At 41.6% G+C, this 19,057-nt stretch overlaps 1 protein-coding gene across 1 annotated transcript in view; it reads right to left on the reverse strand.

Moving 5' to 3' along the window:
* The window catches only part of UBTD2 (ubiquitin domain containing 2), a 56,209-nt gene that overhangs the window by 16,634 nt on the left and 20,518 nt on the right, over positions 1-19,057 (reverse strand). The window contains exon 2 of the mRNA XM_051631331.1: positions 10,101-10,337. Coding sequence (XP_051487291.1) covers positions 10,101-10,337 — 237 coding nt within the window. The remainder of the gene's footprint in view (positions 1-10,100; positions 10,338-19,057) is intronic.

The following is a 19,057-nucleotide window of genomic DNA, read 5'->3' on the forward strand; positions in this document are numbered from 1 at the left end:
CAAAAACAATCCCAGGAACTAGAGTAAACAAGAAACCAGAAACAGCTAGCTCTGCTATATAAGAAAGCAACCTTTTACACCACTTCACATTAAAAAAAAGGGGGTTATCTTCCTCCGTTGATTTTGTGCTTTATACTTTTTTTAACCTTCACAGTAACACTCTGCTTCGCCTGGGTCCTTTCAGAGTAAAAACTGGAGCAAAGACAGGAGAACACACAACTGAAGAGCAAAAACAACTGGCTGTGGGTTATTTGCAATAATACCCTGCCCGTCTCCTAGATGGCTTTCAAAAGGGAAATGGGGAAAGTACTCAAGAGCATAAGCTCCACTTAAAACACAAAAATCAAATGAAAGGTTTCTCTGAAGCTTTCAATTGCCAGCTCTGAAGTGGTTACTAGGAAAAAGGGTGTTTCTACTGCACTACAGTCTGTAAATTAATGCTGCAAACTTCGTGTTTTTCAGTGTGAAGGTAAACAAATGGATTGCTTTAAGCATCCAGGAACTGAAATAATGTGCTGTATTTTCAGCTGGGAAGAGCTGTTTTCTCACTCTCACTCCTCTTTATAAATTGAATATCTCCTTCTTGAAGTTCCAGTCTAAAAAGAAAAATGCAGCTAAAGCTGCCAACTGTGCAAGAGTCATGTGATGAGGCTTTATGGACTTGACAGCACTGTTAAACCAAACGACAACAGAAAGTGGTAAAAGAGAATGTGAAACCAGGCTTGAGAAAAGATTTAAATGTTTTGCAGTCTGCATCTACATTTTCAGTCCTCAATTCCTTTTCCAAAGGACAGGAAGAGATTAAATAATCAGTGTAATAACTGACTTTTGCTTTTTTAATTTCACAGGGATCAAAAGCAAGAATGGAAAATTCTCTTCATGCTATTAGACAACTTGCTAGACCTTCTAAGTATCTGGCCTGTCCTCAACTGTGACAACCACGGAGCAAAGGGACCCTTGATTTGAGTGTAACATTGATAAGGACTTTGCTCATGCAGCAGGGCAGCAGCATGGCTGTCAGTCCCCAGCACTGCATGGATGGGATGCCTCCCTGGAAAAAGGCATTTCCCAAGAGCAATAAGCCATCTTTCCAGGCTTTGCTGGCTCAATGACGGACACAGAAAATGCCAGGAAGAACAGTGGCAAGAGATGGCACAAGAAGAGAAGCTGCCACCCTGCCAGCTGCCTCCCAGCAGCCACCAGAAAGTGTGTTGAAGCAGATGAAACTTGGGTGTCCAGGCAGGGGGCATGCAGCCTGGAGGCCACTGGTTGAAGATCCCTGATTTAGGTGAAGTCCCTGAAGGAAACTATTACTGTGCCTGAGCAGAACTGAAACAGCCAAAGCATTTCAGAAGCTTCTCATCAGTGGGAGGCCCTTTCTGAGGACAGAGAAGGTAGAAGGAGCAAGCACGAAGTTGCCCCATGAGATTTTGAAGATGAGTTGGTCTCCCTCAGGGTGCTGCAGGAGCCCAGAGAAGGTGCCCACCCAAGGAGCTGGATCGTGGCATTTCTTTCCATGCTTCTCATGTCCTTGTGCCATGTCTGTGCTTTGGAGTGATGCAAGGATGAGACTGCAACAACCAGAGCAGCCAAAACTTGAGAGGCACCACCCGAACCGGGACCTCAGCTTTGCCCTGGGCAGGCAACCCTTCTGGAGTGTATCCATCAGTGCTGTGCACACACAAAGGTAGGAAGATACTAGAACAGTATGGGTGCAGTTTTGTAAAACCTAGACTCAATGTATTCACCAACCATTTTACCAAAGATAAACCTAAGGAGGAAACTTGACATGAACAACTTTTAAAAACAGACCCTGACTTGAGAAGACCAAAACACAAGCACTCGTCTAATGAACACTCATGTCCTCGGCACTATCAGCAGCTGAGCTGGTTCTCTGCAAGACCAGGAATTTTTGGGTTTTAATTCCATGCCTTTGCTATCGTTTTAGCTGAAGCAAAACAAAACAGAAAAACCTCCCCTCAAACTAAGCACTGTCTTCTGCTGAGCAGAGGTTAGTACAAAAAAAACCAAACCAACCCCCCAGAAAACTAGTAGGCTTAACTGTGAATGTTATGATATTCACTGCAGAAAGATTTTAGAGTCTCCTTAACTTTTATGGCCTGCATGCTCATTTCAGTACTGCTGATCATATTGACAGATACACTTTGATAGTCACACTTCCCAAAGCTTTCATGACTGCTGAAACCTAAAATTAGACAGCCTCTGTCACCAAAACACCACTCACTGTCGTTCTAGGGAGACATTAGAAAAATCTGACAACAGCATTCCACATCCACTTCGTTCAATAACATTTCACAGTGTGTAGACAATGTAATACATTACAGGAGAAGTATTTTGTCAGTGACAATTAAAAAGCCTCTGCAAACAAATAAGCTACTGAGAAAGCAATTCCTGCAGCCTTAACCCTCTAGCAAAAGCTAGGCAATGGGTACAGCAGCTTGCAGGCAAGGGTAGGAAGAAATAAAGCACAAGGATCTTGTAGCTTAACAGGCAACAGTTCACAGAAGCAGATTCAGTAAAGACGCCATGGTGGAACTGTGCAGATTCATCAATACAACAGTTTAGTCCAATATAGCCCTCACACAAAAAGCCCTGCACAAACTTACAGAATTCCACTTGTGGTCCCATTTACTTTCAGAGACATAGATGAATGGGTCAGCATTAAACATCAACTATATAACTCTTGTTATTTCCAAATTATTGTACAAATTTGAAGACTTTTAACTCCTGAGAGCCTGGTGACTACCTTCCATTGCTTGCTTTCCCATCAACGTCTGGCAGCTCTCTTTTAGCAACTACTGTTTTGAGAGCCTGGAAAAATCAGTGCATGAGAGGGATACACAGGGGTCTTTGCAGAAAGCTCATTTACAGTAGCATCCCACCAGTGGCATTCACACACAGCACTTCTTGGACATTAATAAAGATCAGGCATGTGACATGAGGAGCCTTAACATTCACAAAGGAGCAGGGTTTGGCAGATATTGCCACTTAATAAGTAAAAATACTGCAGCAGACATTTTTAAAAAGGTGATGCACAAAGACTGCAACAGAACAAAATTTATACCTAACCATTTGAATTAGAGACCATGCTTCAACTTGTCTGATTTCACACCAGGACGGTATAAAGAAACCCTCTTCTGGTACAGGATCTGGCTTTAATACAAATGAATGTATATGTCTGTGATATATAATACCTTTTATTCAATTAAGATGAAGTGGCACAGGCACTAACAGCTGGTACAGCCTTAAAAGGACTGCTGGCACTTGGGTGCTAAGTCTCCCTCTTTGGGACAGAGAACCGTCTGGTTCCTTTTCAATAAAAGCATTGAATGCTATTTTTATCCTTAGTTACTGTTTCTACAAAAATAAGCTACTGTGATCACTCCTCCCTTCCCTACTCCAACTCATACATAACCTCGGGTAGTTCTGCTGTGCAGAGAAGGATCTGCACACCCTCTCCTCTCCATATAGGCAAGGATAAGGCCAGTTGGGATGACTAACTCACATCAATGGCATATACTGCTCTGCTTTCTCAGAATGATTGTGTTCCTTAACCCTGCAAGGAAGAAAATAACAGCATTTTGCTTATGGCTTGCCTCTACTGTCAGTACAGACTGCACTGGCCATCCAGTCTCACACACTGGAGACAACTGCTTCAGACAGACCCTGTACCTCTTGCTCCAGCACAACCTTGCTCTGTAAACTTTTCATAGAATTATTGCAGAAAAGAAGTTAGAGCAAGGCAAAACCTGTCAGCCTGACATTTCCCCAAACATCACAATAATCTCAGTAAGGATGTAAACCAGGTAATACCATCCACTGAACAAAGTCAATAAAACACCATCCTAATAAATATAACATATGAAGAGTTCATTGCTCAACAGCAATAAAGCACACTGATGGCCACCAATGAGATCACATCTGCATATCCAACACTTCTGAGCACAGACACAGCTTTGTTTCCAAAACAGCTTCAATAATTTTTCTGATTGAGACCAACAAGAGAAGGTGAAATACCAGCTGCAGCAAGGAGCAGAAGTCTTCCAGCACTCCCAGTGATTTACTTAAGCAGTATAAAAACCTCCTCTGGACTTGGTGGACAATGGATGCAATCAACACTAAAAGCAACGCTGACATCCTGCCAAACACACCTGTGCCACGGGCTGCTCTCTCCTCCACCCCAAATCAGAACATTCCATCAGCTTTAGCTGCTGCCCTCTCTCCCCTTACCCTTGCACTCCCAAGGACCCGAGCAACAGTGTGAAATCCTTCATTTACAAACTAAAAAGGAGTTTTCAACCTAGCAGAGGGTAACCTCAATCAAGTACAACTAACGAGTGCTCACACAGTAGTGGGTAAGTACATGAAGTGACGTAACGTGTCCTTTGAGACAGCAACTGTCCCCAAAACCCCAGAGCACACAAAGGGGAGGCAGAGCACAGGGGGATGCAAGAGCTGCAGGCACAGCCATTAAAAGCTGCTCTTTAGTGTGGGGAACCATCAGGCCCAAAGGCAGCAAATATCACAGTATGATGCATAGTTACAGCTCAACAGGGAAAACGAGTTTTGCTGGAATCAGAAATTTGTGTTTGGACTAGGATGGGGTAACCAGCAGAGGTGAAGCATGCTTTCCTCTACACCACTGCTGCTGGCTTTAGCTTTCTTTGGTTTGAGGTTTTTTTTATGCTTTTCTGTTGAGCATTTCACCCAAAGGGGAAGAAAATGCTCATATTCATGTGAAGAACATTTCAGTAATTTCATCTGCTTTTCCCCAGCATTTAAGTTAAATATTCCCATCCCTACTTTTCATGATCTCAAGTATTACACACAGTAAATGTGACAGCTTTGCTTGCACACAAAGAGCCAGCACTGCAGGACTGCTCATGGAAAAAACATGCTGCGAGCTACAGGAGCTGTATTTTAAGGCACAGAGAAGTTGACTGCTCCTGAGCAAAGCCACTGGGCTTAATAGAGAGGCTCTTTTATAGTTCAAATAGTATTAAAGGAGTTAAATCCAATATACTGGTAACTATGCTACAGCAGATTAAGTGTCCATCCCAAAATTTAATAACTGCACTTAACCCCGGACAGATTCCAATTAATATTAACTACTTTCAGGACAAGCTCAGCTTAACACTAACATTTGGTGCAGACCTTAATAAAATACTATACACTCCAACATATCCCTTTTGATAGCTGAGACGTATGTAAAAGTGTTCTTCATTAAATTTAAATGGACTCATTAATAAAATATCGAGGATGTGCTACTTTAAGCTATCAGGAAAAAAATGTATAAATTGGCAATAATGTTATTTCTATTTTTAAATGCATCCCACAGAGGCACCCAAGATAGATAAGTGCTAAGCCCATCCCACAGCTTATTTATTTATTTAATACTTCTTACATGCTATTTTTAACTGCAGAAGACAGCAAAAGGCATCCATTACAAAAATTATATTGGTTAGAATTTTCTTCACACCGGTTAGACAAGTTAAGATATCTGGCTGCAAGCAGTTTTAAGAATAGATGGGGGGTTTTTCCCCTTCATTTTCCTATAGGTTTCTGGAATTAAAAAAAAGCAATTTTATTTTTGCAGCATCAGCTAGGCCAGAATTTGTATCTGCAAACCTCTGTCAGTCCTTACTCACTCCCCAGCTCCCTCTTCCCACTCCTCCACTTCCCGCAAGGTTTAATTTTGTAAGCAATACAAGGTTTGAATGCATACACAACATGCTTACCACACAGGGACAGTTAAAATAGAGATGTATGGGTTTTGGGGTTTTTTTTAAGCCTCAGTTGTGCATAGAAATGAAGTGAAAGGAAATAACAGTTTCATAGCATTGCATCACGTTGCAGAAGACCTATTCCTTAAGGAGAGGAAAAAAGACAATTAGAAAATTGCCATTTTTTCAATGAAGTTAGAGAAATTTATCTTAGTTGATGTTGGTAATGCAGTTTTCCTTAGAAACCAAGATTCTCTGGTAAGCTAAGAAACCAAAGGAAGAATGTCTCACCCTTGTCTGACAATCTCCCCCATCTCAAATACAAGTTTTCACAAACAAAAATGCCAGACCTACATTGTCAAATTATTTACTTAAAAGAAAAAAGAAAAAATTAACTTTATTTCTACATGTCACCTTTTAACTCTATGCTTACTCTGGGGAAATACAGAATGTTGTCGTGCATAGCCTTAGCTGCAAATTTTCCCTTTTCTTCCCCTTTTAAGAAAAAAAGCCTAACTCCAAGGAGGCTCTCCAGCACTCCCTAGCTGTTTCCACCAGGGTTTCTGGTGGCGCAGAAGACAAAATTGCACATGGGCATTTATGTGTTATTTCAGGAAGCTCTGCAAGCATTTTGAGTCTCCTAATTTTGTCACAGAGGACAAAGAACTGGATGTGTCTTTGCTGCCTGGCCAGGCAAACAGCTATAGACAATAAAAATGGTACAAGTGATGACTTTGAGAGGTGACACAGGTCCCCTGCCATGCTCCAGGTCCCCATGCCCAGGGCAGAGTGGGAGGACCCTGTTACATGAGGGTAAATCTAGATAGTGGTTTAAGTAGCAAAACACAGGACTGAATAGTTCATGCATATGCGAGCGGCCCAATTTCTTAATACCCATCTTCTCTCCTTTTTAAATTTTGCACAGTGAATTTTTGTAAACAAAAACATAGAGGTTTTCTGTGCCACACAGAACAAGGACACTTTGTTCGTTCTACCTGCCTAGAGATAAGCTCAGTTTGCTGATAACAGGCATTACTGAGGCCATAAATGGAAGGCTTTTATTCATAATCTATTCACACATGGTACTAACAATGCTTGATGACTAAGAAATACTTGAATTTCTAAAAGAAGTCGCTTTCTTTGTAGTGGAAAGGTCACATTGCAGAGAACTATGCAAGCAGCTGATGCACAAGACAAGTGTCACCACTGGAAAGTTGGATAAAAAGCAAGTAATGCAATGTTGTGGGTACAAAAATCACTACTCAAGATAAACTGGGTAAGTATTCAAAATATTCTCTGTATTTGGCACCTGGCCTCAGGCCAGGCCTGGCTGGGGCAAGAGAGCCTCTGATGTACGTTTTCTTCCTGACTTATTTCTGAAATAGTCTAAATATTCTGCACGTGGGCCTTAGAAAGCAGACTACAGTCTGCCAGTAGTAGGCAGGACCCCAAACTGTCTGCTGAAAAGCCAAATTTAGAGCTCACATACTTCTTCCCCCTAAGTATTACATTCAATTATGTTAAATGGGCTCATTTCCAGGGTACAGCATCCATGCTACATTCCACAGACTGCCCAAAAAGAAGAAATGCGAGTTATCTGCCTTGTTTCAGTTTTTTGCTTGCAACCAGAAACTGCTGGGATTTAAAACTCTAAACTCTGAATAAGCTTCACAAGCAGTTATTCAAGAAACTAGGAAATGCTATTTTCAAAATCTGGGAATGTCAAAATTACACATCACCCATCTTCTCATGAGGAGCATCGACACGCAAGCAACTCCATCTCGGAACCCAGAGACACATTCTTCCAGGAAAACGTAAACTTTCCTACTTCAATAAAATCCTCCTCTGCAATTACAAGTTCTTATGCCACTCTAACGAGCAGAAGCAGAAACCTAACACGTCAAATGGCTTTTTTGCATGACTTGATAAGGTGAATGTAACATTTCCTCTGGAAGTGCTGTTCATATGTACACTTGTGCAACATTTAAACTGAATAATCTCGTGCTGTCGAAACAGCTCATTACCAAGGTCTTGTCAAGTTCCATAACCACATTATACAAATAATACCCCTCTCACTGCAAAAACATGCTTGTGATTCAAATTTTCATTTACTAAAAGAATGATGTTCCTGTAAGTCTCCTGGCTCAGACCCTCGTTGCTGAATGTGCATTCACACACAAAAAGACAACTCTTCACATCAAGCTAAAAAAGTCTGCTCTGGAGAGCAACTCACATAAGCAGCAAGAGACCACACTGAAAGGTAATCTATATTTTGTTAAACCTGCCCAATATATAACATTGAGTTTTCCTGACCTCTACTATTTTTATTTTAGCAACTAAGCAAAACAAAACAGTGACTACCTTAGGTCTGCAAATACTCAATCTCTGAAATATTAATTACTTCCATTTATCTGAATGGAGACTTAAAATTATCAGTAACTTCTGTTATCAGTTTTGCTAGACCCCTCTCATCTGCACAATTCCCTCTAGCTCACTGGCCCCCTAAACACTCAGCTTCTTCTGGGATTTTTCAGCAATGCAGATGTTTTAGAAGAACAAAAATCCAGCAAGGCTGGATCTAGAAGAATAATATTCTGTTCTTTTCTTGACACAGAATAAATATGCTATTTAAAGTATATTATTGATACATAAAATCAAGAAGCCTGGTAGGTAATTTAGGATTTCCAGATTCTGACAGGTTTATGAACTAGTTCAAGAAAAGAAACATGGTATCACAAGTACAGGAAGAAAGAGGTTTTCTGATACCAGTTCCATGCTAGACAACTCGACTCCTTTATCCTTTGAAAACCACACTAGCTTATAGCAGGGGAATTATTTTTCTCTCCAACAGATTTGGGCTAGAACGTATACAGGCCTCTATCTGAGATCTCCTTGGCATTGGCAGGTTCTAGAAATAACTGACTTTAAAACTACAGCTACTACAGCAATAATTTCTGTAGGCATAACTGCCCTTGACAAAAACTCACTATCAGTCAAACCAGCAAAACATCAACCTCCTTGAAAACAAACAATGATCTGGAGGACCACGAAAGATCACCCATGAATTATGGAAAAGCCAGGTCGTGTTGCAGCACTGGAAGCTTCCACCTCTCAGCTACACTGTAGAAATCCTGACTGCTGAACAGGAGAGGGGAAAGGAACACACAGAGCCCTGACAAATAGTAACGTTTCACGCTTTAGTATGGGAAAAGACAGGCAGATCTCCAAATACACCCTTTCAAACTAAATACATGATCAACGTATGTGACTTCTTAAGGGAACTGGGGTCCTAACACCACCAATTAAAGAAGAAAAAAAAAGGTAATAAGAATAGTCATGAATCTCATGAAGAAAAGTTATGCTGGAAAGCAAGGTACATGATCTTCCACATCATCCTTTCTCTCTTCCGAGGAGCTCAACACACAATGTCTTTTATACAACATTCGACTCCACATGTCTAGACCAAGTTCGTTACTTGGGGCAAGCCCCTTCATGTCCCTTCTAGAAGGTAAAGCACCAAATGGAGCCCAACCAGAACAAATACCTGCTTCAGTTTAGTGTGTTTGATGATGAGTTGGTGATATGGGCTTTTGGGGGGGGGGATTGTTCTGGTTGTGGATTGTTTTTGTGGGTTTTTTTAATTTCATCCTGATTCTTTCAGGTTACTAAAGATACAAATCTATTAAGTTTTAATTTATTTTTTTTTTTAATGCAGAACTTGAACTGTATTTCTACTGGGAATAAAGGGGAGTGATTAATTTCAGAGGGTTGAGTGGGGGAGAACAGCTTGGAAAATATCAGAATTCAGAACAACAGAGCAAAAGGGAAAGCACTCAAAATACGTGCTTAAAGTTTATCTTGTACAAGATCTTACAGCAGATTGCCAGCACCCTTTTTTTGGGAAAGGTTTCCATACTCTTCAGAAAAGAAATTTAAAAAATCACAACAATTCAACTGCCAAAGAAACCCCTAAGATCAGGGAAAAAAACAAACACAACCTACTCCCGTACCAAGGGAAGCTGGAAAAAAATTAAGAAAACTACCTTTGAGAATGCAGATGTTTCAAGAGATAACAGAAAGTCTCAAGTGCTGCCTACAGAGGTTAGACTCTTAAATTCTGTATTACACCATGTACCTGATCATACATGCAAATTTTGGAAATGTAAGAAAGGTAGGTTTTCTTGGTCTCTTTACACAAAGGTAATTTTGCTTTGAAACACCAAGGAAGACATAGTGCACCTGACATACACGTATTTAAAACTTCTGCATATGTGTCTCAGTTGATTCTAAGGCTTAAAAACCATTTCCCTTACCCTACTGTTAGACTCAGGCCACAACAATCTTAGATGAACCTACCATGTGGTAGTGTTATGCTTGCACCATCAATGATTGCTTGTGCCAGTTCATGATCGTTGCTCTCGAAAGCATGTGCTGCAGCCTTCAGGGCATCCCAGATCTCCTTGCGACCTTCAAAAGCTGGTGCTGTGTCCCAAAACTCATCCCTCTTACTGCGCAGCTGTCCGTCTGTCATGGGGTAATCACTCTTCCATTTTGGTTTCTCTTTTTTCAAGGGCTGGTTACGACCGAGAGCAACTGTGAAGGAGAAAGAGGAAGAGAAATTAAAAAGATGTAACAGCACAAATTACTTAAGCACCCTTTGGGTATTTTGTTCAGGGTCTATGCAGCGAAAGTTTCCTTCCAGGCAATCCTGATTTTTCCTTCCATCTCCTCTGAGGCATTACCTCCCTTCCCCTGGACTCTAGGAGGTTCTACCTCCTAGAAAAATTGAGGGGCTACCTCCCGCTTTCTGATTTCACCTGCATCCGAGCAACCCACAACCTCTTCCCAAATTCCCCAGAAGCTCTGCATCCCTCTGCCCGTGTTGTGAGTGCCTGGCTGGGAGACTCACACCCAAGACACACATCTTCCAAATCTTCCACAGGCTGGAGCAGCAGTACAGTGAGACACCCATTATCCCAACACCTGGGTGCAGTGAGACAACACTGCGGCAGATCTCTGCTCCACTCTCAACCAACACGATATTCTCTTAACACAAGGGTTTGAAGAGGCTAAGGATTTTATTTTTTTGCATCATCTCCTTTTAAACAGTTTTAATTCAAAGTGTATGCAGAAAAGCAAGTAAGATGCACAAGGGCTAGAACTGTCATTGACAGAAGTGCCTAAAGAATTGTCCTGGAATCCATCAAGCTTTAAAAAGCGGTTACTTCATTCACAATGAACACGAAAGCAACACTTGCTTCTTTTTAACTACAGCTATTTTTGTGTAATAGCCAGTTAAGATCATCACACAGGAATAATACTGGTGGATTTGAATCACTTTAAATTACAGCATTGCTAAGATGGTGCTAGACCCTTCTTTTCCATTTATGTAAGAGGTTATTTCAACTTCTGTTGAAAGGAAAAAGAAAAAGAAGGGAACAAACTTCAGTGCACACCAGGAAGAGTGTCTCCCTACAAGAGTTAAAACTCCATCTCCTCCAGGCAGGGAGAAGATCCACACAACAGGACCTTGTGAGGACAGTACAGGGAAGAGAGCAGTGACAAAACACAAAACCAGTTCTCACCACAGCTCAATACCACAAAGCCTTGAATACATAGTTTAAATGTCTCCAGAGGAAATGAAGTGTCCTTTAACAGTTAACTAAGTGTATTTGCAGCTGAAGATAAGCAGACCCTCCATGGGACAGGTCATAGAAAGTGGGTAATGAGTACTGAATGCTCCCTGAAGACAGGTAAGCTACATAGGACTGAAGTCGTTTAAGGATCCCAATACGCACAATGCTGGAGAGAAATCTTTTGCTACACCCTCCATGAAGAGCAATTGCCATCCCAAGAGAATAGAGGAACCATGGGCTGTTGTAAGGCTAGGGAAGCACAAAGAGATGCAGCCTATCACCCCACATTCAAGTTACCAAGGCCAAATTATCACTTAGGAGAGCGAGACACCACAACCACTGCAATATCAAAGCCTGCAGAGCAAAGCTGCTTTTTATTGGGTGCTCCTGGCTAGTCTGCAAGGATGGGAGAGCATCAGAACAAACACAAGGGTTACATTTAGCTTTCTGGATCCCATGTCCATCCTTAGAGATAAGAAACATTTCCCTTCTCCAAACACACATTTTTCTGGCAGAAAGTTGATGACAGCTGACCAAAAAACCTTGTATCTCTCCTCAGTCTTACTCCAGTGCTCTGTTTTCAATGGAGTAATAGTGTAATGTCTCAATATACTTCACAGTTCTTAATCTAGATTTAGGCTGTATCTTTACAGTTAACTACAAACCATATTTATGGTGAAGATTTGGGGAGAGGATAAGAGACATGACTGAGAAGACTAAGTGTCAACATAATAGAAATACTCGTTTCAGGGAAGCTGTAACATTTTATAAAACTAGCACTTAATTCAAATATTGCCTCTCTTTCCTTGATTTGTTTTTTCTGCCACAGATGCCCTCAGCTATTTTTGGATCAGCAGCTAACACTGAGCATTGGGTCTCAGAGCTGACCATCAGTACCTGGTGCTGCAGCAGACATGACAACACAGTCTTTTAAGAGACCAAAACACAGAAGCCCCTACTTCAATTTATAACCCGGAATTACATTACATGATAAGCTGAGACTTAAGTAAATGAAAATGGGATATTTTAGAGAACTCCTGATGGTAAGGTGACATTGCCAGGTATGTAAAGGCATGAGACTTCTTCAGATTGGAAAAAAAATACTAGAGGATACATTTGCATGGAAATAAAGTCAGGTCATCATTAAATGTAGCAAATGACAACTGGATGGCACACATGAAATGTCTCCAGCTGTTGCTCTGTATCCCATGCAGAAACTAACAAAAATAAACTTCTGAATCCTTTCAAGTGACCACAAACATTTATTGCTTTTTTTTCTTCCATGGGCTTGCTTCCATGAGATTGCTTCCATTTGCTTTTCAAAGGAGTGCTGACCATTTAACACATTTCTGAACAGCAGACCCAAGCGTTTACAAAACACCAAGTTTCCTGGCAAAGCTCAGGCACTGCTAGTCCAAGTCTCAGCTGAACGTACACAAGCTGGGAGTTGATGATGGTCCAGTCTAGAACAATGGAGAAGGAGGCAACCCAGACAAGATGAACTGCGTGCATTAAACAGTGTATTATGAAATTGTAAAAACATGTGGTAAAACACTTAAACAAGGAATTGTTTTGTTATTAAAGCTCAGCAGTCAGAGCACGAAAATTTCAGACAGACAGAACAGGACATAGTAAGAAATTTGGGTCAGTGGGCATATTTTCTTCCATGCTACTTCAGCAACATCTGTTTGCATGTACATTCAATGAATGCTAATTTATCCCACTGGGCCCTCTCCTTCTCCCCAAACATTAACTATGAAAGCAGGTTAAAGGCTGGTCCCGCAGCCCCCGAGCACAGCAGCGTTTCCCCGCTCACAGCCCTGCCTGCCCCTTCCCCGGCTCCACTGCAGACCCTGCGACAGGCCCTTCCTCTTCTGTGCTTCCCCCTTTGCCCAAGGCAGCAGCTGAATATACTGCTCTTCACTAGACAAGAACAGCAGAGGAGAGACTACAGAGACCCTAACAGTCTCAAAGAACTTCTCTCTAGAGATACAACCCTTCCTGCACAGCCAGCAGTGATGATAAACCTAGCCATGAAGTCTTTTTTCCAAGTTGGAAAGAGGGATGGTGGAAGAAAGTGACACTACAATTGCCTCTAAAGCCAAATCCACTCTTAACAAGCCATCCATCCCAGTACTAAGCCTTTAAACACAACTTGGCTTCACAAGCCAGTATTTAAAGGTCTTTACCTTCATTTCTTGTGCTTACCACTTGTTAAAAGTGCTTCAAGAATCCCATAAAAGCTTTATGCCTCCCCTGAAGAAATATTAATCTCTCCATAGCTGTGTGGGTAGGTGGAGCAGAAGGGATACAAGAAACTTAAGCCATGCAAAAAACCTCATCTGTAAAAGGGCCTAAATCTTTCACTTTCCACCTCATGTTTTAGGCACTGAAGAGAAACATCACTACATGAATTTCCAGAAAGTTTTGGACCACGTTAAAGGACTTTCCCTTTTCTGTAATAAGGCTTATAAAGACAAGTCAGAATAAGCAATAACTCGGCCATCAGCAGCCTGAAACACTTTGTCATATATTTACAGTGTCACTTTTATATTCTTCACTTTGGAAGTAAGCTAGAGCTCAAAAGAAAATGTTGATTTCATTTAAGACCATGCACATCAGAGGCACAACCAGCTTCCAAGATCTGGAAGAGAAAGTAACATCCACATTAATTTTTCATCTTACATCACTTCAACAGAAGTAAGAAATTATTAATACACTGCTTGAAAATAGGAATAGTTCTATAAGTGCCAAAAAAGCACATTCTCTCTGAAGCAATACTGAAAGTTGCCCATCTCAACAGATGCCAATGGTTGATACTTTTGGCAAGAGATTATTTAGAAGGAAATAAGATCATTGACAGTCTACTTTTCAACAAGAAAAAGATTAGCAAAGTAGTAACACTTCAAAATAATTTAGGCTGTTCTTGCTCCACTAGCTCCCAGATACTCAGGTAGTGCTCTTCATTTCAAAGAGGGGTAAGAAGTTGCTGACAACCTGCAGGACTTTGCTTAGGAGCCGTACCCAGTGAAGAGCAACCACACAAGCCCACTATGTGGCCTTACAAAGGATTTTCTTGGGCTACTCAGAGGAGCAGCTTCTGGAAAGAGAATTCTAGTGCTCTTTATCCTCCTGTCTATTGGACCTGTTCAAGCCAGAGTTGCCTTAAAGATGCCTCCTGTGCTGCTTCTGTTCCCCTCCAGCCTGAACTGCACCTACTGCTTGCATGGTTCACAGAGCACAAACTCCAAACACCATTTATAGGACTTGCTATGGTCTGTTCAGGTTAAAAGCAGCAGAAGCAAGAGCTAAGAAGGTGAGAAGTCCTGATAATTACTAGCTACACAAAGAACTTCCTAGGGCTCAGCATGCACAGAAGAAACTCAGACCTATCTAGTGAGGCATTCTGGGATACAGCACAAAGCTGGGGTGGGACAGGGCACTGCAGTGATGTGCAGAAAGCTGGAGAAGCAGGAGGGGAGAGGCTGCCTCCCCTGAACTCAGCACCCACCTGTCAGCACATCTGCCATCCAGGTGTCCCTACACATGCAAAATCCAAGCACTGTTCAAGCCCCCTCCCCAGTCAAGTATCCCTTATGAGACAGTTTAATAACTCAAAGTGACCCAAAACCAGTGGCAGATAAGCAGACAGCTGGTTCTGGCCCATCAGTAGGATTTAACAGCATATAAGGTATTTTCATCTCTCATGTAAGGGAAGAACTCTGGGATCCTGGAGGTAGCTACTACTTGTCTGACCCAGTAACCTTAGCTCCTGGCAAGCTACAAAGTCTTGTTTTTCAGAAGCAAAGACCCATTTCTCCACTCCTTGCAAATTATTTTATAACCTGAACTATGAAGGTTTGTTTCCCTTCCCTGAAGCATCTTGTCAATGCAATGGAACCAGTAAGGTTACCTACACTTGAGTGAGCTTATGCAGATAAATCCAGATATTTAAATCAGTTTTTAAACAAAATGTCAAAAAATGTCTATATAGAACTTCTTTTTTTTTTTAAACAGCTGTGTTTGTTATGTCGCTGTCACTGTGGATCACAGTACTGCTGCCTCCTCTAAAGCAGACCAGATGAGTAGGAGCAGCTGGTAACAGAAGAGTCTCATACTAAAAGCCAATATCCAGCTAAAACATTCATAATTCCTAATTTATACACCCATGAGCTGTAGCACTCAATAATCAAATTGGGTAATATTTCTGCCCCAAAGGGCTGACTGTCAAATCAAATAATGAAGATGCAACAGATGAATGAGACATCAGACAGCTCATAGCCTCTGGAGAAGGACCTGTGGGCCTCTGCTTCAGTCGTCAATTAGGTTTCCCTCCTTCCCAGTTACTGACCATGCAGGTAACCCTGCAAGAGAGGCCACAGGATTTGGTTCCCTGTTCCAGCCCAGAGTTATCTCCAACAACTTAAGCATTTTTGAGAAGTGCCTTCTTGGGTGTCAGTCAGCCTTACGTAAGCTTTGCCCTCCCACTCCATTTCTTCAAGTATTTTTCATCTATTTCTTAAAGTAATGCTAGGAATAAAATTTGACATGTTAAATTCACGCAAGTGCTCCAGAGTGAATTTCACACAAGCATATGTTACTTTTCGCATTAGTCTTCTGCTGCTCTTGTAAGAGGTGGGAGAAAATGTCCCAATTTGGCCAAAGCATGTATTGGAAAAGTCTTCATGTACATAAAACCCAACCAGGGCACGGAGAGTCCAGCAGTGCAGTTCCCAGGAGGAGACACCTGGACTGGACATGTTCTACTTTAGGACTGGAGGCCCAAAGATGTTGATATCCACAGATCCAGCAGCAGCTGTGTACTGGTGTTGTGAGAACAGGGCCTGTGTGTGCTTTCAAATCTCTGCAGACATGCATGAAGACCAATACACAATTACAATTAAACACTGAGGAAGACTGGCACAGAGGGACCCTTAACCTGTGGAGCATGAGTTAAGAGCAGATACAGGCAAGTAGAAGATAGCATCAAAATTTTGAAATGACACTTGGTATCTAGAGAACATGACACAATTTAGTAATACTAGGTTGTTTGGGGTATTTTTTTAGAAAAATTACCTAAAGGATGAACACAACTGCTGCTGAATGTTGAGAGATGAAAAAGATTTTGAATGAACTTTGAAGAAAGGAGCAGCAATGCCCAGCAGAACTGCTGAAGGAAGACACAGAAAAAATAACCAGAACACCATCTGAATGGGAAAGATGAGACAGATTTTCAGAAACGGTTTTCAGGGTAAAAGGTGGAATTTGACAACTGTCAGGCTCCATGGGAGAAATGATAAGCCGTCAAGGAAGCAACAGAGACCAAGACTTGCAGAGGCTGAGGCCAGCAAGGAGATGACAGCATGCAGGTACTGTTGGGTTTCCTTGAGCTGTAGACGTGCACAGCTTCAACAGGGGAAGCAGGATCCTCCCAGGAATAGGCAGTTTGAGAAACACAGTGGGTAACTGTTTGAAGACAGTCAGGAGAAAGTAACTAAATATTATACAAATTGAACTAATTATAAAAAACCCATTTTCTTTACCAAATTACTTCCCTGTTGAGGATCAGTTGCTAACAAACTGTTTTTCTAGGACAAATGAAATGCAAAATAACCGTTTATTATCCATAATGTTTCTTTCAGTAATAGTCCCAAGGGTTTCCCTTCCCACAGTGAGTAGTTCTCTACTTCATTATATCAATTCTACTTTAAATTTATTTTGCTCCAATTGCTTTATAAGGTACCTTGTAATTTGGTATCAATATCTAGATACAACTCATCCTAAAAATTTTCTTTGCATCATTCTCTAGTGTAATCCTTCCAGTAGTTGAATTACAGTCATGCTTGGAGGAAGAGTCAGTACAAAGGGGAGATGCAGAAAAACAGAGAAACTGGGGAGGAGACAGGGGAAAATTTACTGCATCTAAGAAACAGACAATTTGAATTACATTAAGTAGCACAGGTTTCCACAACAATGAGAAAATGGCAGAATCTTATCTAGTTATTGCTAGTTTTCAGCATTTTTATTTCTTAAGAGGGTAACATTTTCACAAGGCACAAACAGTATTTTGGAAAGAAAGCATCTCTGGACACTAGTAAAAGAATACAAATGAAATATTTCACTGAACAATTAAATTTTTCTAACAAGGAAATAAGGAGCTCCAAAATTTCATATGAAAACTAAAGGAAGTAGCTATTAGCACAGTCCTGTGAGTGTTCAGACAGAGTAGCATTTCTGGGGACCTTGTGGAGATGAGAAAGCTGTAAGGCTGAAATACTTGAAATGCAGAATGCTTGAAACAAAAATTTTAGTCTTTTTCATGAAGAGAGATTGTGGAGGGTGAAACGAACACTACAAGAAAAAAATTACATTTTCTGATAGAAATTGAAGTTATGTATTTAAACAGATGTGTAACAGAACACTGGGCTACTGACTCAAGTCCATGTAATAAAGGCATAGGCAAACAAAAAGTTTTGAGCCACACAAGTAGTGAACCTGTGGTGTGAAGCTTTTTAGAGCAGCAAACCTATCAAAGACAAACCTGCATACAAGAAGTTAATCCACCAATCGACTCCTGAGGCCCTCTTCCCTTCCTCCTTTCCGAGGGGATAAAGGAGGGAAGGAAAAAAAGAAGAAAACCCTATCAAGAAGAACCAGTGGGGGACAGCAGCCTGATCACCATCACTCAAAGCCAGGCTCACACTCCTACGTGAGCAGCCTGAGACACGACATGTGCTGGTGCTGAATGATGCATGTGGTCCCTGTGGTGAAAGGGGACCTTTCAATCACCTGTGGCCCCCCTGTGCTCAAAACCAACCAGGCAAACACCACCGTGTCCCCCAGGTGGCTGCTCACCTGCGCCAGCACTATGGATGTCACAAAGCATTGCTCAGAGCAGGAGCAGGGAATACTCCTTCCCTGTTTCTCTGGGTCTCTGCTCAACTCTTACCTAACACCTTCCTCCAAAAGGAGTTAATTGCACAGAAGAAACTGCAGTCAATAAAAGTGCAAGTTACACTGGTAATTACAGGCAGCTCTGGACAAGCCATACACACACAGTGCTTCCCTCCCTTGCCCCATACACAAGGCACTAAATCTTCACTGAGTCAAGCCAGAGGCTTCACAGCGTGAGATATAAAACACATGAGAGGATGAGGCCGTATGAATGTGCTGGACAAAGAGAAAAATTGACTCTAATTACCAGCTATTACACTGTATTTTCCATTTCTCCCATCATTTTCAAAAGGAACTGCAGATGAAATCCAGAGAGGCTGGTATTTCCAAGCAGCTCAACACTCATCACTCCCCACATTTCAAAGAAACCAGCAGCACTGTGGCAAGGCATAAAAGCTTCAAAGTTTTGACATTTGCGTCCTGACAGTATTTGAGATCCAAATATCCCACCTCATCCCAAAACATGCAGGATCTCTCCATATCACCTTGATGCACACTTCACGCTGGGACACGCTGGGATCAAGTAGGTCACCTTTCCTAGAAATTGAAACATATCACTGTATTTTGTCTAACATGAGGTACAATTCACAGCCAAGAGCCAGCTGGCAAGAGGTGAACTTCAGCCTCCCGTTGGTTCGTGCAGGTTTTATGGGGATGATTCTTCTGCTGCCAGAGCTGTGAGAGGAGGATGGAGAAGCCCAGTGGTTACAGCTCTGGATCACT

This window comes from Apus apus, chromosome 13 (assembly GCF_020740795.1).
Source record: "Apus apus isolate bApuApu2 chromosome 13, bApuApu2.pri.cur, whole genome shotgun sequence".
Lineage (NCBI taxonomy): Eukaryota > Metazoa > Chordata > Aves > Apodiformes > Apodidae > Apus > Apus apus.